Source organism: Somniosus microcephalus, chromosome 1, assembly GCF_052327205.1.
Source record: "Somniosus microcephalus isolate GS21.2 chromosome 1, FLI_Smic_1.0, whole genome shotgun sequence".
NCBI lineage: Eukaryota > Metazoa > Chordata > Chondrichthyes > Squaliformes > Somniosidae > Somniosus > Somniosus microcephalus.
Window position 1 is genome coordinate 31,388,387 of NC_140987.1, and position 27,816 is coordinate 31,416,202.

Consider the following 27,816-nt stretch of genomic DNA (forward strand, 5'->3'; position numbering starts at 1 on the left):
GGGGCTGAATGGCCTCCTCCTGTTCCTGTGCTCCTATGAATGACGTGCAGAATAAAAGAAAGGTAATAGATGTATGTTTAGCAGGTGCAGTGCCTCACCAGAACCAGTTACGTTTACACAGTGAGCAATTTAATTATCGAAGACTGCGCCAACCGAGTATTTCTACTGATGGTTCATCCTTCTGATGTGACGGTAAACCGACATCTGACCTGCTTGTTCAGCTGGGCATTAAAGCTATTTCAAGAAGAGTGTGGAGTCCTCCTTTCGTCCGTCTTTCCGATGAGACGTTAAACCGAGGCCCCCGTCTGCTCTCTCAGGTGGACGTTAAAGATCCCATGCCACTATTTCGAAGAAGACCAGGGGGAGTTCTCCCCGGTGTCCTGGGGCCAATATTTCTCACTCAATCCACATAACAAAAAAAAAAGATTATCTGGTCATTATCACATTGCTGTTTGTGGGAGCTTGCTGTGCGCAAATTGGCTGCCGCGTTTCCCACATTACAACAGTGACTACACTTCAAAAAGTACTTCATTGACTGTAAAGCGCTTCGAGACGTCCGGTGGTCATGAAAGGCGCTATAGAAATGCAAGTCTTTCTTTCTGCCTTGGCCAAGGTTACTCCCTCATCCAGCACCACCAGAAGAAATGGATTGCCTGGTCATTCATCCGACCGGCATTTGGGGGAATTGCTGGCCGCCATAAACTTTATTTTATACAAAGAGATTTGTGAGGCTGTGAGTGCACTACCTCAGTTAGTGATTGAAGCAGAGGCCATGACAACATAATAAAGTAGAAAGAAAGAACTCGCATTTATATAGCACCTTTCACAACCACAGGACATCCCAAAGCCCTTTGCAGTCATAGAAGGCTGTTTGCAACCTTGGCATCGTATTTGACTCCGAGATAAGCTTCCGACCACAGGTCATCCCGCGGCATCACTAAGACTGCCCATTTCCACCTCGGTAACATCGCCTGACGCCGCCCTTGCCTCAGCTCATCTGCTGCTGAAACCCTCACCCTTAGCTCTAGACTTGAGTATTTCAACACACCCCAGGCCGGCCACCCATCTTCCGCCCTCCATAAATTTATAACAGAAACAGAAAATGCTGGAAATACTCAACACAGGAGGTCAGGCAGCATCTGTGGAGAGAACAAAATGGAAGGTTTGTGAAAGGGACATTTCAGCATTCCGAAGGGACCATTCCCTCCGTCACACCCTGGTCCACTCCTCAATCACCCCTGACACCCTCTCCCCTTCTCGCCATACCTTCCCATGCAAGTGCAGAAGAAACAACACCTGCCCTTTTACCTCCTCCCTTCCCACCCTCCAAGGCCCCAAACACTCCTTCCAGGTGAAACAGCGATTTACTTGTACTTCTTTCAATTTAGTATACTGTATTCGCTGCTCACCATGTAGTCTACTCTACACTGGGGAGACCAAACGCAGATTGGGTGACCGCTTGGCGGAACACCTCCGTTCAGTCCCCCGTGATCCCGAGCTTCCGGTCGCCTGTCAGTTTAATTCTCCGCTCCACTCCCACTCTGACCTCTCTGTCCTCAGCCTCTTACACTGTTCCAATGAAGCTCGATGTAAGCTCGAGGAACAGCACCTCATCTTTCGATTAGGCACTTTATAGCCTTCTGGACTCAACATCGAGTTCAACAATTTCAGATCACAACCTCTGCCTCCAGCTTTTCACATGGCAGCTGTTGCTGATGATTCTGCCATTCCCATTTACACCTCTTCTAGACCCATCTTTTGTTTACTTGTCCCATTACCATCCCCTTTTGCCTCGCACCATCCTCCCTTTTGTCATTTAATCTCTCCTGCCTTCCACCCTATCACAGACCTTCCCTTTTGTTCTTTCCTCCCCTCCCCCCTTTCCCTGCCTCTGTGCTTGCTTAAAACCTGTTACCTCTCTAACTTTTTCCAGTTCTGATGAAAGATTATTGACCTGAAACTTTAACTTTGGGGGTGATTTTGCCAATGGGGACGTGATGGAGGCGGGACGGCTGCTTGTCGGGTTTTCACAGAAATCACAGAAACCTCACAGTGCAGATAGAGGCCATTTCGGCCCATCAAGCCTGCACCAACACATATCCCACCCGATCCCCGTAACCCCTACACCAACACATATCCCACCCTATCCCCGTAACCCCATGTATTTAATCCCCCTAACACTAAGGGTCAATTTATCATAGCCAATCAACCTAACCCGCACATCTTTGGACTGTGGGAGGAAACCGGAGCACCCGGAGAAAACCCACGCAAACACGGGGAGAATGTGCAAACTCCACACAGACAGTCACCCGAGGCCGGATTCGAACCCGGGTACCTGGCGCTGTGAGGCAACAGTGCTAACCACTATGCCACCGTCCCGCCTCCATCGACGTCTGGCCAACCCGCGCTATTTTCCCTTGATTGACCTTGTTAAGCCCGCCCAGCAGGCTTAGCCGGCCAATTAAGGGAAAGCCGTTGACAAAAAATTTTTGACAGATAAATTGTCATCGTTTGACAGCTTTGAGAAGCTGTCAAACACTGACAGTCTCTGTTGTTTGGTGAGTCCTTGTACTTGTATCGGAGAATGCAGCAGCCATTCTGTCATCTCTGCCGTGGAGATGCCGGAGCCTTCGGATCCCCAACAATTGAATCCTGCAGGAAGAAACAAAGGTAAGGAAACTTGTTCTAAGAATTTTCACTCACCTCCCATTCTTACCTCTCCACACTAGCACCCATCACTCACCTCCACAGCACACATTTCGAACCCTCTGATCCCCGCAGACCCACTGCTCGCCTCACTGACCCTGGCGGGGTTTCCCAACATCGTGTTGGAAAAATGGGGAACATCCATGGTCTTTTGCTTCTCCATAAACTTAAGCTCATCCAAAACTCTGCTGCCCGTATCCTAACTCGCACCAAGTCCCGTTCACCCATCAACCCTGTGCTCACTAACCTACATTGGCTCCCAGTTAAGCAACGCCTCAGTTTTAAAATGACATAAGAACATAAGAAATAGGAGCAGGAGTCGGCCATACGGCCCCTCGAGCCTGCTCCGCCATTCAATAAGATCATAGCTGATCTTCTGCCTCAACTCCACTTTCCTGCACTATCCCCATATCTCTTCATTCCCTTAATATTCAAAAATCTATCGATCTCTGTCTTGAATATACTCAATGACTGAGCCTCCACAGCCCTCTGGGGTAGAGAATTCCAAAGATTCACCACCCTCTGAATGAAGAAATTTCTTTTCATCTCAGTTCTAAATGGCCGACCGCTTATCCTGAGACTGTGACCCCTGGCTCTAGACTCCCCAGACAGGGGAAACATCCTCCCAGCATCTACCCTGTCAAGTCCTGTAAGAATTTTCTATGTTTCAATGTGATCACCTCTCATTCTTCTAAACTCTAGAGAATATAGGCCTAGTCTACTCAATCTCTCCTCATAGGACAATCCCCCCATCCCAGGAACCAGTCTGGTGAACCTTCGTTGCACTCCCTCTATGGCAAGTATATCCTTCCTTAGGTAAGGAGACCAAAACTGTACACAATACTCCAGGTGTGGTCTCACTAAGGCCCTATATAATTGCAGTAAGACGTCTTTACTCTTACACTCAAATCCTCTTGTAATATGTGCCAATATACCATTTGCTTTCCTAATTATTTGCTGTAACTGCATGTTAACTTTCAGTGATTCGTGTACAAGGACACCCAGGTCCCTCTGAACACCAACATTTCCCAATCTCTCACCATTTAAAAAATACTCTGCTTTTCTATTTTTCCTACCAATGTGGATAACTTCACATTTCTCCACATTATATTCCATTTGCCATGTTCTTGCCCACTCACTTAGCCTGTCTATATTTCCTTGAAGTCTCCTTGCATCCTCCTCACAGCTTACATTGTCACCCAACTTTGTATCATCAGCAAACTTGGATATATTACATTTGGTCCCCTCATCCAAATCATTTGATGTAGATTGTGAATAGCTGAGGCCCAAGCACTGTTCCTTGCATTTCCCCAATAGTTACAGTCTGCCAACCTGAAAATGACCCGTTTATTCCTACTCTCAGTTTTCTGTCTGTTAACCAACCCTTAATCCATGCTAGTATGTTACTCCCAATCCCATGAGCGCCTAATTTTGTTTAATAACCTCTTGTGTGGCACCTTATCAAACACCTTCTGAAAATCCAAATGCACCACATCCACTGGTTCCCCCTTATCTATTCTGTTAGTTGCAACCTCAAAAATCTCTAACAGATTCGTCAAACACGATTTCCCTTTCATAAATCCGTGTTGACTCTGCCCAATCCTATTATTACTTTCTAAGTGCCCTGTTACCGCATCCTTAATAATAGATTCTAGCATTTTCCCTACTACTGATGTCAGGCTAACTGGTCTAGTTCCCCGTTTTCTCTCTCCCTCCTTTCTTAAATAGTGGGGTTACATTTGCTACTTTCCAATCTGTGGGAACCATTCTAGAATCTATGGAATTTTGGAAAATGACAACCAATGCATTCACTATCTCTATAGCCACCTCGTTCAAAACCCTAGGATGCAAGCCATCAGGTCCAGGGGATTTATTGGCTTTCAGTCCCATTAATTTCTCCAGTACTAAAATTCTCATTCTTGTTTTCAAATCTCTCAATGGCCTTTCTCCTCCCTATCTCTGTAACCTCCTCCAGCCCCACAACCTTCCGAGATCTCTGCGCTCCTCCAATTCTGGCCTCTTGCTCATCCACGATGTTAATCGCTCCACCATTGCCGATGGTGCCTTCAGCTGCCAAGGCCCTACGCTCTGGAATTCCCTCCCTAAACCTCTCTGCCTCTCTTTCCTTCTTTAAGATGCTCCTTAAAACCTACCTCTTCTGCCAGAATATCTCCTTATGTGACTCGGTGTCAAATTGTGTTTCATAATGTTCCTGTGAAGCGCCTTGGGACGATTTACTATTTTAAAGGCGCTATATAAATGCAAGTTGCTGTTGTTGCTGCTGTAGAGCTGGAGAATGCACCTGCAGTCACCTGCATTGCATGCAGACGTCTGAACCCAGTTCCGTGGGGGGAGGAGGTAGTGAGGATGTAGCTCACGACGCAATCCATTAGACTTTTAGCCTCAAACTTTACGAGGACAATTGCAAGCGTTGATTATTTTCCCAACATTTGTTCCTGTCACACTTGTTTTTTTTCTGATTAAACTCAAAGTTTTCTGATTGCAAGCACCCTGCTTTGCGTTGGCCTGATAACGAAAGTTTATTTATTCTTAAATGATTCCATCTGCTTTTGCTTGAAACAAAATAAAGGCGGTTGGGGGGGGAGAAATCAACGCAGGAAATCAGAAATGTCCAACAGTGAAGTAATTAGTCAGGCCTTTTGATCATCTTGAAATATAAGATGGAATTGGCTCTGTTAAATAACATTTTGAGCAAGCGCCACTGATTGCGTGAGTGTAAGGATTGTGGCAGCATCTCTACTGGAATTCTCTACTCCATAGAAACATAGAAGATAGGAGCAGGAGTAGGCCATTCGGCCTATTCAATGAGATCATGGCTGATCATCCAAATTCAGTACCCTGTCCCTGTTTTCTCCCCATATCCCTTGATCCCTTTAGCCTTAAGAAATATAGCTAACTCCTTCTTGAATATATTTAATGAATTGGCCTCAACTGCCTTGTGTGGTAGAGAATTCCACAGGTTCACCACTCTCTGGGTGAAGAAATTCCTCCTCATCTCAGTCCTAAATGGCTTACCCCTTATCCTTAGACTGTGACCCCTGGTTCTGGGCTCCCCCGCCGTCGGGAACAGCCTTCCTGCATCTAGTCTGTCTAGTCCTGTTAGAATTTTATAAGTTTCAATGAGATCCCCTCTAATTCTTCTAAACTCCAGCAAGTATAAGCCTAATCGACACAATCTCTCCTCATACATCATTCCTGCCATCCCAGGTATCAGTCTGGTGAATCTTCACTGCACTCTCTCCATGGCAAGAACATCCTTCCTCAGATAAGGTGACCAAAACTGCACACAATACTCAAGGTGTGGTCTCACCAAGGCCCTGTACGACTGCAGCAAGACATCCTTGCTCCTGTACTCGAATCCTCTCGCTATGAAGGCTATTTGCCTTCTTAACCACCTGCTGCACCTGCATGCTTACCTTCAGCGACTGGTGCACAAGGACACCCAGGTCTCGTTGCACTTCCCCTTTTCCCAATCTATTGCCATTCAGATAATAATCTGTCTTCCTGTTTTTGCCACCAAAGTGAATAACCTTGCATTTATCCACATTATACTGCATTTGCCATGCATCTGCCCAATCACCCAACCTGTCCAAATCATACTGGAGTTTCTCTGCATCCTCCTCACAGCACACACGGCCACCCAGCTTTGTGTCATCTGCAAACTTGGAGATATTACATCTAGTTCCCTTGTCTAGATCATTTATATATATTGTGAATAGCTGGGGTCCTGGGACCGATCCCTGCGGTACCCCACTAGTCACTGCCCACCACTCGGAAAAAGACCCGTTTATTCCAACTCTTTGCTTCCTGTCTGCCAACCAGTTCTCTATTCAAGACAGTACCTTACCCCCAATTCCATGTGCTTTAACTTTGCACGCTAATCTCTTATGCGGGACCTTATCGACAGCCTTCTGAAAGTCCAAATACACCACATCCACTGGTTCTCCCTTATCTATTCTTCCATTTACATCCTCAAAAAACTCCAGTAGATTAGTCAAGCATGATTTACCTTTTGTAATCTATGTTGACTTTGTCCGATCCTGTCACTGTTTTCCAAGTGCTCTGCTGTTACATCTTTTATAATGGACTCTAGCATTTTTCCCACTACCGATGTCAGACTTACTGGCCTATAATTCCCCGTTTTCTCTCTACCTCCTTTTTTAAATAGTGCGGTTACATTAGCTATCCTCCAATCCATGGGAACTGTTCCAGAGTCTTTAGAATTTTGAAAGATGACCAGCAATGCCTCGACTATTTCTGGGGATTTATCGGCCTTCAATCCCGTGAATTTCCCTACAAATACTGATTTCATTCAGTTCCTCCCTCTCATTAGATCCTATTTTCCCCGACATCTCTAGGAGGTTATTTGTGTCCTCCTTTGTGAAGATAGAACCAAGGTATGTATTTAATTGGTTTGCCATTTCTTTGTTTCCCCATTATAAATTCCCCTGATTCTGACTGCAAGGGACCTATGCTTGACTTCACCAATCTTTTTCTCTTCACATATCTATAGAAGCTTTTACAGTCAATTTTATGTTCCCTGCAAGCTTACTCTCATAATCTTTTTTCCAAAGGGCTGTAGATCGATAGATTTTCGGGTACTAGGGGAATCATGGGATATGGGGATAGTGCAGGAAAGTGGAGTTGAGGGCGAAGATCAACCATGATCTTATTGAATGGCTGAGCAGGCTCAAGGGGCCGAATGGCCTACTCCTGCTCCTATTTCTTATGTTACACAGAAAACAATCATTTTTTAAAATTTGTCAGCAAAGCCAGCATTTATTGCCCATCCCTAATTTCCCTCAAGAAAGTGGTGGCGAGCCATCTTCTTGAATAAGTGGCATTTCAGAGCGAACCACATTGCTGTGGGTCTGCAGTCACACATAGGCCAGACCAGGTAAGGGTGGCAGATTTCCTTCCAGTAAAGGTCCAGATGGGTCCTTATGACAATCTGGTAGTTTCATAATCACCATTACTGGCATGATCACCGTTACTGATATTAGCTTTTTAATTTATGTCAGATTGAATTTACATTTCCCAGCTGCCAAGGTGGGATTTGAACTCATGGCCTCCGCAGATCATTAGTCCAGCGCCTCTGGATTACTAGCCCAGGAACATAACCACGATGCTACGGTACCCACTGACAATCATGAGAAAACACGTCTCTCCCCCAAGCTGCTGAACGTTTCACTTTACAGAAGTATTGTTGAATCTTCTTGAGGCTGGTGGCAGAATGTGGCGGTTGGGCATTGTGCTATCCATTCATTTTTTTTTCAGCTTCCCGCACTGAACCCCATCCCTGGATTGACTGGGTCTGGCCAAATGCACTGCAGTGGTCATTACTGATAACTGTACATCTCTGTGCTCCTATGTTTTAACATTTGCACGTGTCAACAGCAAAGAAAGAAAGACTTGCATTTCTATAGCGCCTTTCATGTCCTCAGGATGTCCCAAAGAGCTTTACAGCCAATTAAGTACTTTTTGAAGTGTAGTCTCTGCTGTAATGTAGGAAACACAGCAGCCAATTTCAGCACAGCAAGCTCCCACACACAGCAATGAGGTAATGACCCAGATAATCTGTTTTGGTGATGTTGTTTGAGGGATTAGTATTGGCCAGGACACCGAGAAGAACTCCCCTGCTCTCGAAATAGCGGCCATGGGATCTTTTACGTCCACCTGAGAGAGAGCAGACGGGGCCTGGGTTTAACCTCTCATCTGAAAGACGGCACCTCCGACAGTGCGGCACTCCCTCAGCACCGCACTGGGAGTGTCAGCCGAGATTGTGACTTGAACCCATGACCTTTTGACTCAGAGGCGAGAGTGCTACCCATGGCTCACACTAGAAAGAAGCTCCAATATAATAACTGCAGTGATCACACAATGGGCCGCATTTTGCGAGCTCCACGGGTGCGTACAGGATGCGCAGGCGCCCGTAGCTGCCGCGCAAGTGCCAGGTTTAGGCACGCGACGCGCATGCGCTGAAACCCGGCACTCGCGATCTGTCAAGAATCTCATCCGCATCCCCGGGAAAAGGGCCTCCGCGGGCGGAGAGTTGCGCTATTTGTCCAACTTCTGCCTGCTGAAAGGCCGTGGAATTCTTACGCCTGCCTTTACCAGCATAAGAGTTTTAGAAAATAGAAAAATACAATTTTACCACTCATTTATACATTAAAGTCCCTGTTCAATAAGGTAAGTTTATTTTTAGTCCCATTAAAACATATAAATTTGTTTTTCAAAAAATTAAATTTTTGTTTAAAATATTTAATTGAATGCCATTTTAATTCATTTTATATATGTAATGTTTGTTAAAAATTTATTTCATGTGTTTGTGTATTTTTTAAGTCATTCCCATTCAAACTTATGACAGCTCCGCGCGTACGGAACTATCAAAAGTATGAATGGTAATTCCCTTCTTTCATTGGTTGGACCGGCCCACATGATCCCAGATGCGCTTGCGAACTGCCTGCGCCCCTGGGATATGCAGGCCTCTACCCGCGGGTACCCGGGGAGGCCCAGGATCGCGAGCCTCCGTATCTCCCAGGCCGCCAGGTAAACGCGTTGATCTTTTGATGATCGGAGGCATCCGCGGGAAGGCTCCGAGCGCAAATTCAGGCCCGTTGAAACTATATGAAAGCTGTAATTGACGCTGCCCAGAGTGCTTTGCATTCCTGAAACTCCCCTCTGCTCAAACGTTTGGGCCGTCTCACCTTCTGCCAGAATGGTTTGAGTGGCTTGTGGGCCAAAGCGGAATGTACTGCACGAGGAAGGAGTGGAATAATCGAAGGACTTCAACTTAATAAACTCCAGTCCCATCAGCAAGTGAGGAATTTAACTGTTAAAGCAGCACTTGATACAACATCCCACTCGGTAAGTGAGGATTGCTCATGAGTTCGGTGAAGTGATTGAGAATATAGCGCAACCACCAGCCAGTGCCCTAATACTATAATCATGCGGAAACCTTGGGGAAATCCAGTTGTTCACTTATTTATGTAAGGTCTCAGTATAGACAGGCTCAGTGCCGTTTACAGTCAGATCTGGCAACAAGCAACAATATAACACGAGTATTTGGGCTCAAAGCCAAATGTTCTCATTTCAAGATAAGAAATCTGTTTAAAACTGCGCTGTGTTTTACACAAATCCTAAAACGACCTCGGGCTCCAACTTACATAAAACACGAGGGCAGCAGGACTGAGATGAATATCTGCTGAGCGAGGGGGTTATCAGGGGGATTCAAATCCCCCACGCTCTGCAGAACCTTCTACAGGATGCAGAAACTGTAAATTGAGATTAGATTGTACATTTCCTCTCGGCAGACAGCGCTTATTCCAAATTTACACGCAGCAGAGTGTGGGGATTTGGAATAAAAATGAGGCCTATTTGGATAGAAACGGTTTACATAACGAATGTGGGCACTTTTGCATTACGTTTAAAAAAATCCAATCCTATATTGGCAGGGCTGCCTCCCTTTGTTATGCTCCTGCTTTTATACTCCTTGTGGGAGCCAGTCTCTATATACGCTGAGACACAGAATCGGTGATGCGCAAGAGGCCAGAATTAGAGGAGCGCAGAGATCTCGAAGGGTTGTATGGCTGGAGGAGATTACAGGGACAGGGAGGGATGAAGCCATGGAGGGATTGGAATAGAGTGTCAGCTGTGGCTCAGTGGGTGGCACACTCGCCTCTGAGTGAGAAGGTTGTGGGTTCAGGTCCCACTCCAGGGGACTTGAGCACATAAAGCTAGGCTGACACTCCAGTGGAGTGCTGAGGGAGTGCTGCACTGTCGGAGATGCTGTCTTTCGGATGAGAGGTTAAACCGAGGCCCCGTCTGCTCTCTCAGGTGGACATAAACAATCCCATGGCACTATTTCGAAGAAGAGCAGGAGAGTTATCCTCAGTGTCCTGCGGCCAATATTTATCCCTTAATCAACATAACAGAAACAATGTATCTGGTCATTATCACATTGTTGTTTGTGGGAGCTTGCTGTGTGCAAATTTGCTGCCACGTTTCCCACATTACTGTTATGTTGAAACGTGAGATGGCTGCTATATTCGGAAACATCGGTGATTTTGATGAAAATGTTGAAAAATGGAGCGCTTATACGGAACGTTTTGACTATTTTGTTTTGGCGAATGCGGTGGCAAACGATAAGGCCGTGCCTACCTTTTTGAGTATAATGGGAGCAAAGACATTCAATTTACTGCGCAGCCCTGTACAGCCAGTTAAGTCAGGAACTAAAACATATAAACAACTAGTGGAAATTCTTGGAGCACATTTTTCACCGAAACCTCTGGTTATTGCTGAGAGATTTAGATTTCACAAATGGAATCAAGAGGAGGGGGAAACAGTGACTATGTTTATTGCTGCTTTGAAAAGGTTGTCAGAACACTGCGAGTTCAAGGAGGTGCTGAATGACACCATTAGAGACAGACTTGTGTGTGGTCTGCAAAGTGCAGCCACACAGAAGCGCCTTCTTACTGAGGACAACCTTACTCTTGAAAAGGCCATTGAAGTTAGTGTCTCCATGGAGATGGCAGAAAAGGAGGCTCACCAGTTTAGTTCAACAGGGAGAGTTCACAAGGTGTCGTCTGAGCCTAAAGGTGCGCGGAACGGCACATGTTACCGTTGTGGAAAAACGGGCCATCACGCTAATGACTGCTGGTGTACGGAGCTGGAATGCCGAAACTGTGGCAAAAAGGGTCACATTGAACGTGCCTGTAGAGGTAAAAAAAAGAACAGACAGAGCTGGGAAGCATGAAAACAAAATGTCTGTATTTGGACAAGAGAAGAAAAAGAGTGTTCATTCAGTGCAGCATGATGGAACAAGCAAAACAGAGGGGAGCGACACCTCTGAGGAGGAAGAGGTGCACGTACTGACGGTTGCAGGTGGTCCAAATGGCTACTGGGTGTCACCACTGGTGGAGGGACAATCAGTGCGGATGGAGGTGGACACAGGCGCGGCTGTGTCCCTTGTTTCAGACACTGTCTACAACAAAATGCTAAAGCACCTTACCCTTCAGCCAACAAACATTGTGCTAAAGACGTATACCGGCGAACCTGTGGCCATGAGAGGCGCCATTGAGGTGACAGTTAAATTGAACGGACAGACTGCGAAACTGCCACTATGTGTGGTAAAGGGAAATTACCCATCCCTACTGGGACGTGCGTGGCTAGAGAAAATCACGCTGGACTGGCCTGCAGTCCGCATGATGTCAAAAGGGGAGTCAGGTCTGACTGCAGTTTTAAACAAACATGCAGAACTCTTCAATGGTGAACTTGGGAGCATGAAAAAGATCAGCGTGAGACTGCACATTAAACCTGACAGCAAGCCGAAGTTTCACAAAGCCCAACCTGTACCCTATGCAATTAGGCCAAAAGTTGAGGCTAACTTGGAGGCCTTAGTCGAGAATGGAGTCCTGGAGCCTGTGAGCGTGAGCAAATGGGCCACACCCATTGTTCCTGTCCTGAAAAAGGATGGATCTATTCGAATCTGCAGGGATTTTGAAGTGACTATTAACCCGGTGCTGTCTGCGGAACAGCACCCTCTTCCCCTCATTGGTGATCTCTTTACGGGCCTGGCCGGGGGGCAAAAGTTCAGCAAAATCGACTTATGCCAGGTTTATCTACAAATGCATGTCGATGACAAATCAAAGGAGCTGCTGACAATTGTGACACACAAGGGGCTATACGGGTACTGCCACCTTCCGTTTGGAATTATGTCGGCCCCTGCTCTATTTCCAAAGGGCAATGGATCAGATTTTGAGTGGACGGCCAGGAGTCCAGTGCTACCTGGACGACATCCTTGTCACTGGGACAAATGAGGAGGATCATCTTCTGAACTTGGATGCGACAATACAGCGACTGAAAAAGTATGGACTCAGAGTTCGTACGGACAAATGTGAATTCTTTCAGTCTTCAGTTGAGTACCTGGGGCATGTGATTGACGCTACCAGCCTGCACAAGGCGCCGTCAAAGGTCAAGGTGATCATGGAGGCCCCAGCACCTCAGAATGTGAGCCAGTTACGTTCATTCCTGGGGCTACTTAACTACTATGGAAAGTTTATTCCAGACTTAGCAACATTGCTGAAGCCGCTACATCAGTTGCTATGTCAAGGCAAAACATGGAAATGGACTGAACTGTGCAACAAAGCTTTCGCCCAAGCAAAGAAAGCATTGCTGAAGTCGGAGGTCCTGACACACTTCGACCCAAAGCTACCCATGCAGCTAGCATGTGATGCATCACCATATGGTGTGGGAGCAGTCATATCCCACATCATGCCTTCTGGCGAAGAGAAACCTATCGCCTTTGCATCACGCACCTTGAACAAGGTCGAGAGTAACTATGCACAGATTGAGTGCGAGGCCTTGGGAATCGTTTTTGGAATTCGAAAATTTCATCAGTACCTGTTTGGGAGAAGGTTCACACTCTTGACGGACCACCGTCCATTGACTTCAATCTTCGGGCCCCACACCGGAATTCCATCTCTCGCTGCAAGCAGGATGCAAAGGTGGGCTTTACTGTTGTCGGGACACACATACGACATCAAATATCGCAAATCAGACTTGCACAGCAACGCAGACGGTCTCTCGAGGCTGCCCTTGCCTGTTACTCCCCCAGAGCCTCGTCAGATAGACATCTTCTACTTCAGACAAGTGGAGGGAGCACCTGTCACTGCACCTCAGGTACGAAGGCACACCCGCAACGATCCAGTCCTGTCTGAGGAAATGGACGATGTCATTCGAGGGAGAGCTACAGGAGATTCTCCTAGTTTGAAACCTTACGTTTCAAAAAGAAATGAGCTCTCCGCCCAGGCAGGTTGTCTTCTCTGGGGACGCCATGTCATCATTCCGCCACCTCTGAGGGAACCTGTACTGCAACATCTTCATACAGGCCACAGTGGGATGGTTTGGATGAAGGAAATGGCAAGAAGCTACTTCTGGTGGCCAGGTCTCGATGGAAATATTGAGGAGAACGCCAAAACATGTTCCCCGTGTCAAAGGGTCTGGAATGTTCCACAGCTGGCAACCCTACACCCCTGGGATTGGCCTGAAGAAGTGTGGCAGCACGTACATGTGGACTTCACCGGTCCTTTCGAAGAGAAAATGTTTATGGTGGTTGTGGACGCTTGTAGCAAGTGGCCGGAGGTCGCTGTGATGAGGTCTACCATGGCAGAGAAAACAATTGAGAAACTTGGTGAGATGTTCAGCCATTATCAACGGTCCACAATTTGTGTCACAGGAGTTTGCAACCTTCCTGCAAGTGAATGGTGTCCAACACATCTGGCCTGTTCCTGGGATTAGGGACAGGGTCACTGGCAAGGCTTGGCAGCTAAACAGCGCCAGGCCTGGTTAGTACCTGGAGGGGTGACCATCAGGGAAGACCAAGTGCAGAAGGTCACAGAAGGAGCCCCGAGGAGGGGCGGTTGGTGAGAAGGTCACAGAAGGAGCCCCGAGGAGGGGCGGTTGGTGAGAAGGTCACGGAAGGAGCCCCGGGAGGGGCGGCTGGTGAGCAGGCCCGGGCGTTGGGCTGAAGATTGTCAGACAGGAGGAATGGTGGAAATGGAATGGCGGCGCGCACAGACGCAGCGGCTTTGCTTTTCCCAGGACGGTGCTATTTACGTTTAATGTTAATGTTATTTGTACTGGACTCATCGGAGCTTGCAAGATCACATTTCGTTGTTCATGTACTTGTGCATTGTACAATGACAATAAAGTTGAATTATTTATTATTATTATTACCATCCCTCTACTAACGGCCTGGCAGAAAGGTTCGTGCAAACTTTGAAGCATGCCTTGAAGGCATCGCAAGGTCAGGGCTCAATCCACCAACGTCTGAACAGCTTCCTGTTGTCCTACAGGAACGAGCCGCATGCCACAACCAAAACTTCCCCCGCTTCGCTCATGGTGAAGAGGCAGTTGCGGACAAGTTTTGACTTACTCAAACCTCCAAGGCCAGAGCAGGTTGTCCGACGTCAACAACAAGCTCAAATTCAAAGAAGAGAGAAAAGAGCCAAGGAGAGATGGTTTCACCCTGGAGAGCATGTCCTAGGTCGAAACTACAACACTGGACCGAAATGGGTTCCTGCTACTGTGATCGCGCAGACAGGCCCTGTGTCTTACACGGTTGAGACTGCTGAGGACATTGTCTGGAGAAGACACACTGATCAACTGTTGCTAGGAGCAGAGACAGCCACAGAGGCTCCAACGGCTGGTTGGCCTGAACTGTTTCCGGATGATACCGCAAACCAGCATCCTTCGCCACAGTGCTCTTCTCCAACACAGGAAGTCAAAGAGACTGTTCCACCTGTGAAAACTCCTGACTTTCGGCTGACACAGGCACCTTCTCCATCCAGGCCTGTGTCAATGCCTGCTGCTGTGGAAGCCAGCGATGACCGCCGGTATCCTGTCAGAGAGCGGCGGCCTCCAAGACGCTTGGATCTGTAGGCTTAGCGACTTACCCACAAGACTGGGGCAGAATAAACCCCAGGGTAAAGTCAGGGTTTGAGGCAGTCTACCTCTACCCTTGGTTAGTTGAGTGCATTGAAAGTAACTTACCTGTTGAGGAATAATGTGGACATTTCATTTAAGAGGGGAGGAATATGTTATGTATTACTTGTTCTCCTCCCACCTGCAGTGGCGCTGTCACAGCAGATGAATGGTTGGGTTTGTTCTCTTGTGTTCTGTACTTTCTCCGGAACTTTCCTTTTGAATAAAGTATCAGCATGTTTGCAATCTCGGGGTTCTGAGCACTAATTGTGTTTAAGTATAACGGCACAGGTACAGACACAACAATTACAACAGTGACTACACTTCAAAAAATGTACTTCATTGGCTGTAAAGCGCTTTGAGATGTCCGGTGGTCGTGAAAGGCGCTATAGAAATGCAAGTCTTTCTTTTACAAGGCTGAGAATTTTTAAATCAAGGCATTGCTTAACCAGGAACCAATGTAGGTCAGCGAGCACAGGGGTGATGGGGGAACGGAACTTGGTGCAAGTTAGGGTACGGGCGGCTGAGTTTTGGATCACCTCAAGTTTATGGAGAGTAGAAATTCAACATTAAAATGAACGACTAATAAATGGTAATACAAAAGTAAAATGCTGTGGCCGCTGGCTGGAAATCTGAAATAAAAACAGAAAGCAAATAATAAAAAGATTGATTAAAAAAGGGAAGATAGATTATGAAAGTAAATTAGCAAAAAATATAAAAAAAAATAGTAAGAGTTTTTATAGTTATATAAAAAGAAAAAGGGTGGCTAAAGTAAATGTTGGTCCCTTAGAGGATGAGACCGGGAAATTAATGGTGGGAAATATGGAGATGGAAAAAACACTGAATGAATATTTTGTATCAGTCTTTGCAGTAGAAGACACTAAGAATACGGTTAGCGCTGTTCCTCACAGCGCCAGGTACCCGGGTTCGAATCCGGCCCCGGGCAACTGTCTGTGTGGAGTTTGCACATTCTCCCCATGTTTGCGTGGGTTTTCTCCGGGTGCTCCGGTTTCCTCCCACAGTCCAAAGATGTGCGGGTTAGGTTGATTGGCTATGCTAAATTGACCCTTAGTGTTAGGGGGATTAAATACGTGGGGTTACGGGGATAGGGTGGGATATGTGTTGGTGTAGGGGTTACAGGGATCGGGTGGGATATGTGTCAGTGCAGGCTCGATGGGCCGTAATGGCCTCTATCTGCACTGTGGGGTTTCTGTGATTCTGTGAATATCCCAACATTGGACAAACAGGGGGCTATAGGGGGGGAGGAGCTAAACACGATCAAAATCACTAAGGAAGTGGTACTCGGTAAAATAATGGGACTCAAGGTGGATAAATCACCTGGACCTGATGGCTTACATCCTAGGGTCTTGAGGGAAGTGGCGGTAGGGATTGTGGATGCATTAGTAATAATTTTCCAAAACTCCCTGGACTCAGCAAAGGTCCCGGCAGACTGGAAAACTGCTAATGTAACACCCTTGTCTAAAAAAGCCAGTAGACAGAAGGCTGGAAACTATAGACCGGTTAGCCTAACATCTGTGGTAGGTAAAATTTTGGAGTCCATTATTAAGGAGACAGTAACAGGACATTTGGATAATCATAATTTAATAGGACAAAGTCAGCATGGTTTTATGAAGGGGAAGTCATGTTTGACAAATTTGCTGGAGTTCTTTGAGGAAGTAACATATAGGGTGGATAAAGGGGAACCAGTGGACGTAGTGTATTTAGACTTCCAAAAGGCATTTGACAAGGTGCCACACAAAAGATTATTGCTTAAGATAAAAAATCACGGGATTGGGGGTAATATTCTGGCATGGATAGAGGATTGGCTATCTAACAGAAGGCAGAGAGTTGGGATAAATGGTTCATTCTCAGACTGGCAATCAGTAACTAGTGGTGTTCCGCAGGGGTCAGTGCTGGGTCCCCAACTCTTTACAATCTATATTAACGATTTGGAGGAGGGGACCGAGTGTAACATATCAAAGTTTGCAGATGATACTAAGATGGGAGGGAAAGTAGTGAGTGAGGAGGACATAAAAAACCTGCAAGGGGACATAGACAGGCTAAGTAACTGGGCAGAGATTTGGCAGATGGAATACAATACTGGAAAGTGTGAGGTTATGCACTTTGGCAGGAAAAATCGTAGAGCAAGTTATTATCTTAATGGCAAGAAACTGGAAAGTACTGAAGTACAAAGGGATCTGGGGGTCCTGGTGCACGAAACTCAAAAGGTTAGTATGCAGGTGCAGCAAGTGATTAAGAAGGCCAATGGAATGTTGGCTTTCATTGCTAGGGGGATAGAATATAAAAATAGGGAGGTTGAGTAGATTGGGACTCTACTCATTGGAGTTCAGAAGAATGAGAGGCGATCTTATTGAAACATATAAGATTGTGAAGGGGTTGGATCAGGTGGATGCGGGGAGGATGTTCCCGATGATGGGTGAAACTAGAACTAGGGGGCATAGTCTTAGAATAAGGGGCTGCTCTTTCAAAACTGAGATGAGGAGGAACTACTTCACTCAGAGGGTGGTAGGTCCATGGAATATGCTGCCCCAAAAAGCTGTAGAAGCTACATCATTACATAAATTTAAAACAGAAATAGACAGTTTCCTAGAAGTAAAGGGAATTAAGGGTTACGGGGAGCGGGCAGGAATTTGGACATGAGTCTAGGTTCGGATCGGACCTGGCCCTGTGGGTAGCGGAGCGGGCCAAGGGGCCGTGTAGCCTGATCCTGCTCCTATTTCATGTGTCTAATTCTGTTAGATTCAGAAGATGGTTCTGTGATAGTAGATTGGTGGTTAGGATCAGATCAGCCATGATCTTATTGAATGGCGGAGCAGGCTCGAGGGGCCGATCGGCCTACTCCTGCTCCTATTTCTTATGTTCTTATGAAATACTCAGCAGGTCAGACAGCATCTGTAGAGAGAGAAACAGAGTTAACGGGCTGGATTTTGTCAATGGGGAGCTTTTGGAGGCGGGACTCCCACTTGTTGGGATTTAGACCCGCCTCCATCGACTTGTGGCCAACCCACGCTATTTTCCCTTGACTGACCTTGTTAATCCCGCCCAGCGGGCTTAGCAGGCCAATTAAGGGAAAGCCAGTTACAGGTGACATCAGCGAGTGACGTTTCATCTGTCAAGAGCTTTTGACAGATGAAATGTCAGCGTATGATAGCTCTGTGAAGCTGTCAAACACTGACAATCTGTCTTCTAAGTTGTGTCTTTACTCAAGATTCAATTAGAAAGCCTTCCTGACCAGAAAGCAGAAGGCTGCAGCTTTTCACAGTTCAGATTAAAGAGTGAAGGGTTATGGGGAGCGGGCTGGGAAGTGGCTTTGAGCCAAAGATCAGCCATGATCTTATTGAATGGCGGAGCAGGCTCGAGGGGCTAAATGGCTGACTCCTGTTCCTATTTCTTATGTTTGTAAAGTCTGTGGGTTGTTTAGTTAATTAATACACAGACTACCAGAGTAACTTAAAACAGGACTTTACTATTCGAAGGTCAGGGCGAATCTGCCCAATTAATCCTAGCACAACACTTATATACTGGTGTGGTCACCGTCGGTATTACAGTATACAGAAGCCAAACAAAGTAGTGCCACACCTAAAATAGTTCTCTTAAAGGTGAACGGTTACATACAATAGTTCTCTTAAAGGTAGACGGGTACATACACTACAATCCTCCCTTTTTAGCTTACAACATACTTATTCCCCATTAAACATAACATGTAATCAACTTCATGTAAAACAATTCACAGATATAGTCTCTGCGGGAAACAGTTCACAGATTCAGTCTCTGCGGGAACAGTTCACAGATTCAGTCTCTGGTCTTGACTCGGTCCGAACAACATCTCTGTGGTGTAGCCGGTTCACATTTCTAGCGTGACTCATCCAATAGTCTTTCCCTTGGCTTAACAGCTTGAACTTCCGTCCTGCTGAACCAGCAGTGCTGACTTTTACAAACAGCTGGACTGCCTTGGTAATTTTTCCTACTTTCCAACTGATTGGGCCCCCTTCGTAGGGCCCACGTGCATGATCTGATAGAAGTGATAATGATTTCGATGGTTATCGTCTTCTGCTTCGTCTTTTTCTTTTCTGCTTCTTGGAGACTCTCGGGGCTCCCTTATCCGCTGCCAGCTGCAGCGCCACCATCTCCCTATGTTCCTTAGACTTTAAGTGCTTCATCCTGATTTCTGCACTTTGGGAGTTTTCATCACAAGCTGGGCAGACCAAGTCATCGTAATATTCCGTGTCACTCAACAGGTCATGGTAATATTCGGTGTCGTCCTGAGCTAGTCTAGCGAGAGGGCCTGCTACTTCTTCCTTACCCAACTGGACGTTAGCCGACTGTTGTTCCCTCCCTAGACATCTTTCCTGAAGAGACTTCTTCATGCGTTCATATTCATCCCGCTCTTCCTGGGTTTCCTGCCAATCCTTCACTAATGACCTCCCTAGACATCTTTCCTGAAGAGACTTCTTCATGCGTTCATATTCATCCCGCTCTTCCTGGGTTTCCTGCCAATCCTTCACTAATGACCTCATTTGTGATTCCAATACTTCCCCTTCCATCGGGGATTGATTGATCGGGCTATTCAATCCTTCTACTGGAGCAGCTGTTTCAACATTCTGTAGTTCACATTGACGTGATTCAGCGTACTTTCGGCAGCCCCGTAAAATCTGTGTTGCAACCTCAACTATTCCCCAAACTTTTGAGAGTTCCGAACCCCTTCCCTTTGAAGATTGAAGCTCGTGTTCAAATGGTTCCCATTGCAGAGTTTTGTCTCTCAGCATATGAAGGAGTTGGCTGACCGTTAACTCTTCCACGGGAACACTGTGGATCAGAGTCTTCTCCATTTCATCCACCTTTTCCTCCAATGCCTTCACCTTTTTTTCCTCTTGTACTTTGGCTTTAAGCGCTCGGAGAAGTTGCGCCTTGATGCTGTCTAGCTCATGTTCAGGGGCCATTCTTACAGTCTCTGTGTTTCTTACAGTTGTCTTTTCTTTCACTGAAAGAATTCCCAGTTGAATCTGTTCTTCAAGTTGTTGAACCTCGGTCATTGCCGCCTCATATTTGTCTTGGGTTTCCTTCAATATTTTTATGAGTTCTTGGACATCTTGTCTTTCATGTTCTGCCATGTCTTTCACCTCTAATTTCTCATCGATGGATGGAACTTCTACCGATGAGTCTGTCTTGGCCTTGAGCTCATCAAGAATTTCCTGCAGCCTTTGGACTTCTTGCTCATGTTCAACCTTTAGTTGCTCATAAGCTTCCACTGAAACTAGCTTTCCGGAGGTTGCCGAGTTAACCCCCTCCAGGATTGTAGCCTGGGCCTGTTCATACTGTTCCTTCAACTTCTCAAGCTCTGCTTGTAAGGAGTCGTAGAGAAGAACTGGAATAAAATCCTGGCTTCCTGAAGATTCCTCTTCATTTGCTTCTTTCTGCAAATATTCTAACTCCTGAACATCATAAGGGAGATGTGATCGGTGATTGGTCACGATGGCTCTATGGTCGCTCTCTGCTTGAGCTAGCTGCTTCTGTTGTCTTTCCAGATTCTCCCATTCGGTGTCATAGAACTTTTTCATTGTTTTCATCTCTTGTACGAGACGGTAACTCAATTGTTCTAATTGTTGTCGTAATTTGAAATAAAGTTGAGTCCGAGCTCGGTGTTCTTCCGTCATGGATATGTCCTTAAACTGAACAGACTCAGAATTCTCTGTCAAACTATGTTGTCGTTGTTCGGTGGAGATCTGTTCTGAAACTTTATTCTTCTCTGGAGCATAAGCCTTTCTGCATGCCTTCGTTTTTCCAACCTTAGTTGGCAAGTCCATTTTAGCCTTGTCTTCCACATTTGGGTTGGTCTTATCGTCATCCGATTCAGAATCTGAGCTGATTGTCTGCACCGAGTCCTCACTCGTTATGGCTTTTAGATAGTGCCATTCCATGTCTATTTTCTTGATGCACTCCCGTCCTAGAAGTGGTGGTCCTCCCTCAGGCAGTACGTATAAGTTCATTCTTGGGTGTTCTTTACCCCTATCTCTCACCTTGACTCTTATCTTTCCCATGGGGTATACTTTATGCCCCGTGTATGTCTGCAATACGAACTTGGTATCTCTTAAGGGTATATGTGAGAATAGCTGGTGGTAATCCCTTCGATTTATGACTGATAGAGCTGATCCAGTGTCCAACTCCATTTTCACTTGGACTCCGGCTATTTTTAGCATGACCCAGATAGTTTGTAGGTCAGCTTCCTTACTCACATTGTGAATTCTCAGACTACCCAGCTCCTGGCCGTTTGGGTCTGAGTCCGAATTCTGTTCGTCTGAACTCTTCTCAGCCACCTTGTGTACCTTGTTGTACTTTTCCTGTGATGGCTTCCTTTGGTTGTTGGTCCTTTGGTTGTTGGTCTTCTTCCCTGACCGGCATACCTTAGCTATGTGACCCAGTTTGCCACATTTCCTACATTCCTGGTTCTTAAACCAGCATTGGTTCTGGTCGTGTGTTGTCTTCCCACAACGATAACATTTTGTTGTTGTCGAGGTAATTTGATCCACAATGAGTGCCGCTGTCTTTAGCTGCATTTCCGCAGTTCCCTTTGCTGCGGCTTCGTGCGATGCTGCAATAAGGACAGCCCTGTCAAGTGTAAGGTCGTTCTCTTCGAGTAGTCGCTTTTGCGTTCCTTCCTTTGCCAATCCGCACACGAACTTGTCTCGCAATGCCTCTGTCAGATTCCCTCCAAACTGGCAGTATTTCGCTAGTCTACGCAGTTCGACCAAGTATTCTGCGTTGCTTTCGTCTTTCCGTTGTGTTCTCGCATAGAATTTGAATCGTTCCGCCAACATCAATGGTGTGGGGTTCAAGTGATCCTTCAGAACAGCCACAATATCATCGAAAGTCTGATCCGCCGGTTTAGCTGGTGATAGTAGATGCTTCAAGAGCCCATATGTCTTCGCGCCCATCGAGTTTAGCAAGGTTATAGCTTTGTCATCTTCTTCTATTTTATTGGCCTCACAATAGATCTCAATGCGTTCCACATACGTGGCTCAGTCTTCTACCTTGGAATTAAAATCATTGATGTTACCACGCTTAGGCATCTCCCTCTCTTCCTGATAAACACCACGAATTATTTCTTTAAAAATTTTTTTTTTCAAGATGGCGGTTCCCACGAAAATGGCGGTTTACCGCGCTTATGTTCTCTCCCCGCCCACTTCAATGGCGGTTTCCCGCTTCTGTCTTCTTCCCCGCCTAATGGCGGCTTCCCGCGTTTCTTCCCTGGCGGGAGGGGTACACTTCCCCACGGGCGACGGCCGCTGGCTTTCAGGTTCACAGCCTGCGCGTCGGCTTCAGTGCTTTCCCTTTTCTCGGCAGGGCAACCGGCGCTGGGTACACCCCGTTGACGGCGAACAGTTTCAGCCGCTGGGCTGGCTCTTGCTCAGTTCCCCTTGCTCGGGCTCTGTCTCTCTCCCGCTCGCTCGGCTCTACCGGCGCTGGGTACACCCCGTTGACAGAGAACAGTTTCAGCCGCTGGACTGGCTCTCGCTCAGTCTCCCTTGCTCGGGCTCTGTCTCTCTCCCGCTCGCTCGGCTCTACCGGCGCTGGGTACACCCCGTTGACGGAGAACAGTTTCAGCCACTGGACTGGCTCTCGCTCAGTCTCCCTTGGTCGGCTCTGCCTCTCCCGCTCGCTCGGCTCCCAATCGCGCCTCCCAGCCCTCTCGCAGTCCGGTGCTTCCCTCCCCGGCTGCGGCTGAGTTTATCTCTTCCCGCGCCTACGTTCCCGGTCGCAGCGCTTCGTGGCTTCGGTCGCTGCCCGGCCTTTTTTGCCGGTCGCGGTCTAGCTGTCTCATGACGCCGTTGCGTCCCCCAGCCTGTCTGTACCGCGGCTTCCTTGCTCCACGCTGCCCCAGTCTCAGCGCCTCTGGACCCGACTTCTGTCCGGCTCCTTTCCCCCTCGACCGTGGTCGAGTGCACCGCCCTTATCCTCCGGTTATTCTTTTTACTTTCCCTTACTCACAGTCACCGTGGCCGCCTTGCTTCTCGTGCTGATCGGCTCACTCCTCACCGTGGCAGAAGGGACAGTCAGTGCCTGTTGCTGATGGAAGTCTTTGTCTCTGAATTCTTCCTCCTTTCCAGCTCTGCAGACTCGAGTTTTCTCCCAGCAGAATGACGAGGGCGGTTGCCTCTTCTCGATGCTCGTTAACTGCTTCAGAAGTATTGTTGCCGCAGGGTACGATCGGACTCGTCGCCACTGTAAAGTCTGTGGGTTGTTTAGTTAATTAATACACAGACTACCAGAGTAACTTAAAACAGGACTTTACTATTCGAAGGTCAGGGCGAATCTGCCCAATAAATCCTGACACAACACTTATAAACTGGTGTGGTCACCGTCGGTATTACAGTATACAGAAGCCAAACAAAGTAGTGCCACACCTAAAATAGTTCTCTTAAAGGTGAACGGTTACATACAATAGTTCTCTTAAAGGTAGACGGGTACATACACTACAATGTTCATCCCCATTATACGACTGTGGAGCTCCTGATCAGACCCTGGAGCACATCATTGAGCACTGCCCTCGGAGGAAATTCGCAAGCAGCCTACAAGATATCCACACTGTTACACCGGAAGCTTTGACCTGGACATCTGACTTAGATATTGACATTTGATTTGTTTTTTGCTTCTAGCAGACGAAAGAAGAAGACTTGGAGGGGAAATTGTAGGTGGTGGTGTTCCCATGTGCCTGCTGCCCTTGCCCTTCTTGGTGGTAGAGGCCGCGGGTCATGTATTAAGACTATGCAAGAGTAATGATAGACTTGACGTTGGGCGGTTCTTCTTTGCCCAGAGAGTAGTGAGCCTTTGGAATACATGGCCGGCTGGTGCGGCGGGTGCTGACTCTCTGTATTGCCTTCAAGAGGGAGCGGGAGTGGTTCCTGACTGGGGCAGGGATCCCATCATGTAAAAAGTAAACGTCTTCATAGAAACACTTGGTCCGTGTGATCTCCTGGACTGGTTTCGATCGCCTGAGGGGGTCGGAGAGGAATTTTCCAACGTATTTATTTCTGTTATTGTCCCATTGTTTTTTGTCAGGTTTTTTATTGCCGCTCTCAGGAGATTACATAGCTCAGGAGATTACATAGGGGTGGTTGTGAGGGTGGGGGGGAGGGGTGTGAGGGAAGGGGGTTGGGGTGGGGCTGGGTGTGGGGGTGGGGAGGGTGTGAGGGTGGGGGGGTGGGGGAGGAGGGGTGTGAGGGAAGGGGGTGGGGGGTGGGGGTGTGGAGGGTTGGGGTGGGGTGAGGGTGGGGGTGGGGGGAGGGGTGTGAGGGAAGGGGTGGATGGTGGAGGGTGGGGCTGGGGTGGGGAGGGGTGTGAGGGAAGGGGATTGGGAGGGTGGGGGGAGGGGTGTGAGGGAAGGGTGTGGGGGGTGGAGGGTAGGGGTGGGGGGTGGGGCTCGGGGTGGGGGCAGGGAGGGTGTGAGGGTACGGGGTTGGGGGGGAGGGGTGTGAGGGAGGGTGGGAGGAAGGAAGTGTTTAATCATGATGCTCTGGCCATCATGAGTGTGGGGCAGGCTTGATGGGCCAGCTGGTCTTTGCCCACCCGTCAGTTTCGTAGGTCCCTAGTGATCCATCAGTGAGTGCGACATCATCCCCCTTTGGCCCCTCACCGACCTCTTTCTCTCTTTCCAGCTGCAAGCATAAAATGTACTTGGAAAAGTTGCCAAACACCAGCATCATCATCCCTTTCCACAACGAGGGCTGGTCGTCACTCCTGCGGACAGTGCACAGTGTCATCAACCGCTCGCCAGACCAGCTGGTGGCAGAGATCATTCTCGTGGATGACTTCAGCGATAGAGGTAAGCAAGAGCGTCAGCTGTGAGTGGTGTCTGCCGCCCGTGCCTGCGGGGATTGTTGTGTTCCTGTGCGTTTGATCTGATTGCTTGTACCTCCGGTGCCTTGCCGGCTTCTCGGGTGTCTCTTCAACTGGTAACGTCTACTGTATATACTTTTAAATGTTGCCAATTTAAAAAAAGCATTGATTCAAATAATAGAAAATGTAGTCCTGGCTGATGCAATTGGCTGGATAACTCCCGCTGCGGCGTAAAGATCACATATCCTGGGGTTTTGTATCAGCACAGTTAAAGTCTTAGTCAACCTCCGGGAGGCAGTATCCAACTTTACCGAAGAACGCCTCAGTAAGTGGCATCCCTGGATGTCACAGCAGTGACTACTGTCTGATTATTTATGTATTATTTTGAGGCCTATTTCTGCAATAATATAATATTATATCAGCCCAGAATTTTCTGGAGCGGGGCATCTCGCCACCTAGCCCCGTTCGTTCGACATTTTCCCTCGTCCTCCAGCTCTAAAAAAAATTGCGCCGCAAATTACTGGAAGTGCAGGCTGATAACGGTGCGGCGAGGGCAGCGGGGCATCTGGGACCTTGGTCAACAGCGGGGCCAACAGTGAATCTGCTTAACCAGTGAGGTTTAAGGATTGAGAAATAAACAGAGGAACGATGGAAAAAGAAATAGGGTGAATTAGAGTCAAATCAGGTACAGAAAGAAAACAAATAAGGAGGGAAAGAAAGATTGGATTAAGAGAGAGAGAGAAAAAGAAGAGACAGAAAGGAAAAGTAAGAAAAAAATTCAAAATTAAAATTTTACATTTTAAGAATCTCCAAGAACAATTTACTACCTGCAGGAATGAGATGCCATAGTTTCTGTTGTTCCCTTTCAGGGCGGGAGAGTTTGAGTGGCATTGCAGGAACATATATCTTGTCATAAAAACAGAAAATGCTGGAAATACTCAGCAGGCCAGGCAGCATCTGTAGAGAGAGAAACAGAGCTAACGTTTCAAGTCGATGACCCTTCGTCAGAACTGGAAAAAGCTGGAGATAGAACAGGTTTTTAAGCCAGTGTAGGGGCAGGGAGAGGGGGGAGGAGAGGAAAGAACAAAAGGGAAGGTCTGTGATAGGATGGAAGGCAGGAGAGATTAAGAAACAAAAGGAATGATGGTGTAAGGCAAAAAGAGATGGTAATGGAACAAGTTAAGAAACAAAAGATGAGTCTAGATGAAGTATAAATGGGAATGGCAGAATCATCAACAGCTGCCATGTGAAAAAATAGGGGCCGAGGTTATGGTCTGAAATTGTTGAACTCAATGTTGAGTCCAGAAGGCTGTAAAGTGCCAAATCGAAAAATGAGGTGCTGTTCCTCGAGCTTACGTTGAGCTTCATTGGAACAATGCAAGAGGCTGAGGACGGAGAGGTCAGAGTAAACCTTGTTATTAGAATGGTCCTTACGTCGTTGAGTACCAGCTCTAACTCTGTGCAGCAAGTTTAATCTGTTGTAACCGCGCGAACGCAGCAATTTCTTGACGCTCACGGGGAGGTTGAGGGCGAGCTGTTGTTTTCACAAGGCTAACGGCGGAGCAAAGCGCCCGGCAATTTGTGGCGATCCGCAGCTCATGCCGTGTCTCTTCCTCATTCAGTTGAATGTATCTACAGACAGCATTTAGAACTGTTCATCTAACATCGGTGCTTCACTTGCGCTGTCTTGGAATTCACTGTACGTTGACTTCCATTGTCAGCTATAACACAAAGGGAGCTCCCCCTCATCCAGAAAGATAACTATGTGAAGTCACAAAATATTGTTCTTATTCCCAAACACGAGAATGGAGACAAGGGCAATGCAAATAACAGAAGAGACCCTGCAATGAGCCAAAGTCTCACAAAAGGCTTTGTCCTGGAGAACATTTTGGGGATCAATTGGGAAGTAGGGGAACGAGGAAACGGATAATAGGGATTCCAGAGCAACAACTAATTGAGAGAGTATCTTATTTCACTCTCGCTTCATTCATGATTGTAAAATGAGGTGAGTTTTCACCTTCGTGCTTGAAATGGTTACCATTTCAGGAAAGTGACTTCTCCCGCGTTTGGATCCCGAGGGGAGGGGACGCCAGGTTCTGCTTTTATACAGAGCCTCATAGACAGCGAATGCAGGGGATTGGCTTCCCATGTTTGCACTGCTGAAAATCTGCTCCTTTATCTTGATTCTCCCGTTTACTTGTCGACAGTCTCATCGGGATAAGGGACCCAGGCTCATTTATAATATAGAGTGCGGCCAGTAGAGGTTAGAGCGGGCCTTCCTTCAACAAGTGAACTCATGTGGTGTAAAAGCACCTATGATGTTATGACAGATTTGCCATTGTTAACGTCTTTCAAGGGTCTGAACCATCTTTAGCGTCGTGGCCAATTGGTAGTTTGACATTACTTGGGAGGTGGGAACTCTGTAAGATTGTTTTGCCATGAGACTTGAAGAGAGAGAGCCCAAATCACGTAACTTTATTTATTTACTGATGACAATTTAAAAGATGCAAGTATTATTTTTACGTTGATACGTTAAATTAGAGCCAGGCCGTTCAGGGGTGATGTCAGGAAGCACTTCTTCACACAAGGAGTAGTGGAAATCTGGAACACTCTCCCCCAAAAAGCTGTTGAGGCTGGGGGGTCAATTGAAAATGTCAAAACTGAGATTGATTTTTGTTAGGCAAGGGATTTAAGGGTTACGGAACCAAGGCGGGTAGATGGAGTTAAGATACAGATCAGCAGTGATCTAAT

The 27,816-nt window shown here is 47.1% G+C and overlaps 1 protein-coding gene across 1 annotated transcript in view; it reads left to right on the forward strand.

The window, feature by feature from the left end:
* LOC147124013 (polypeptide N-acetylgalactosaminyltransferase-like 6) overlaps positions 1-26,995 on the forward strand; it is a 184,186-nt gene extending 157,191 nt beyond the window's left edge. Inside the window, exons 4-5 of the mRNA XM_086002743.1 lie at positions 24,885-25,051; positions 26,787-26,995. Coding sequence (XP_085858869.1) covers positions 24,885-25,051; positions 26,787-26,995 — 376 coding nt within the window. The remainder of the gene's footprint in view (positions 1-24,884; positions 25,052-26,786) is intronic.
* The last annotated feature ends 821 nt before the right edge of the window (positions 26,996-27,816 follow it).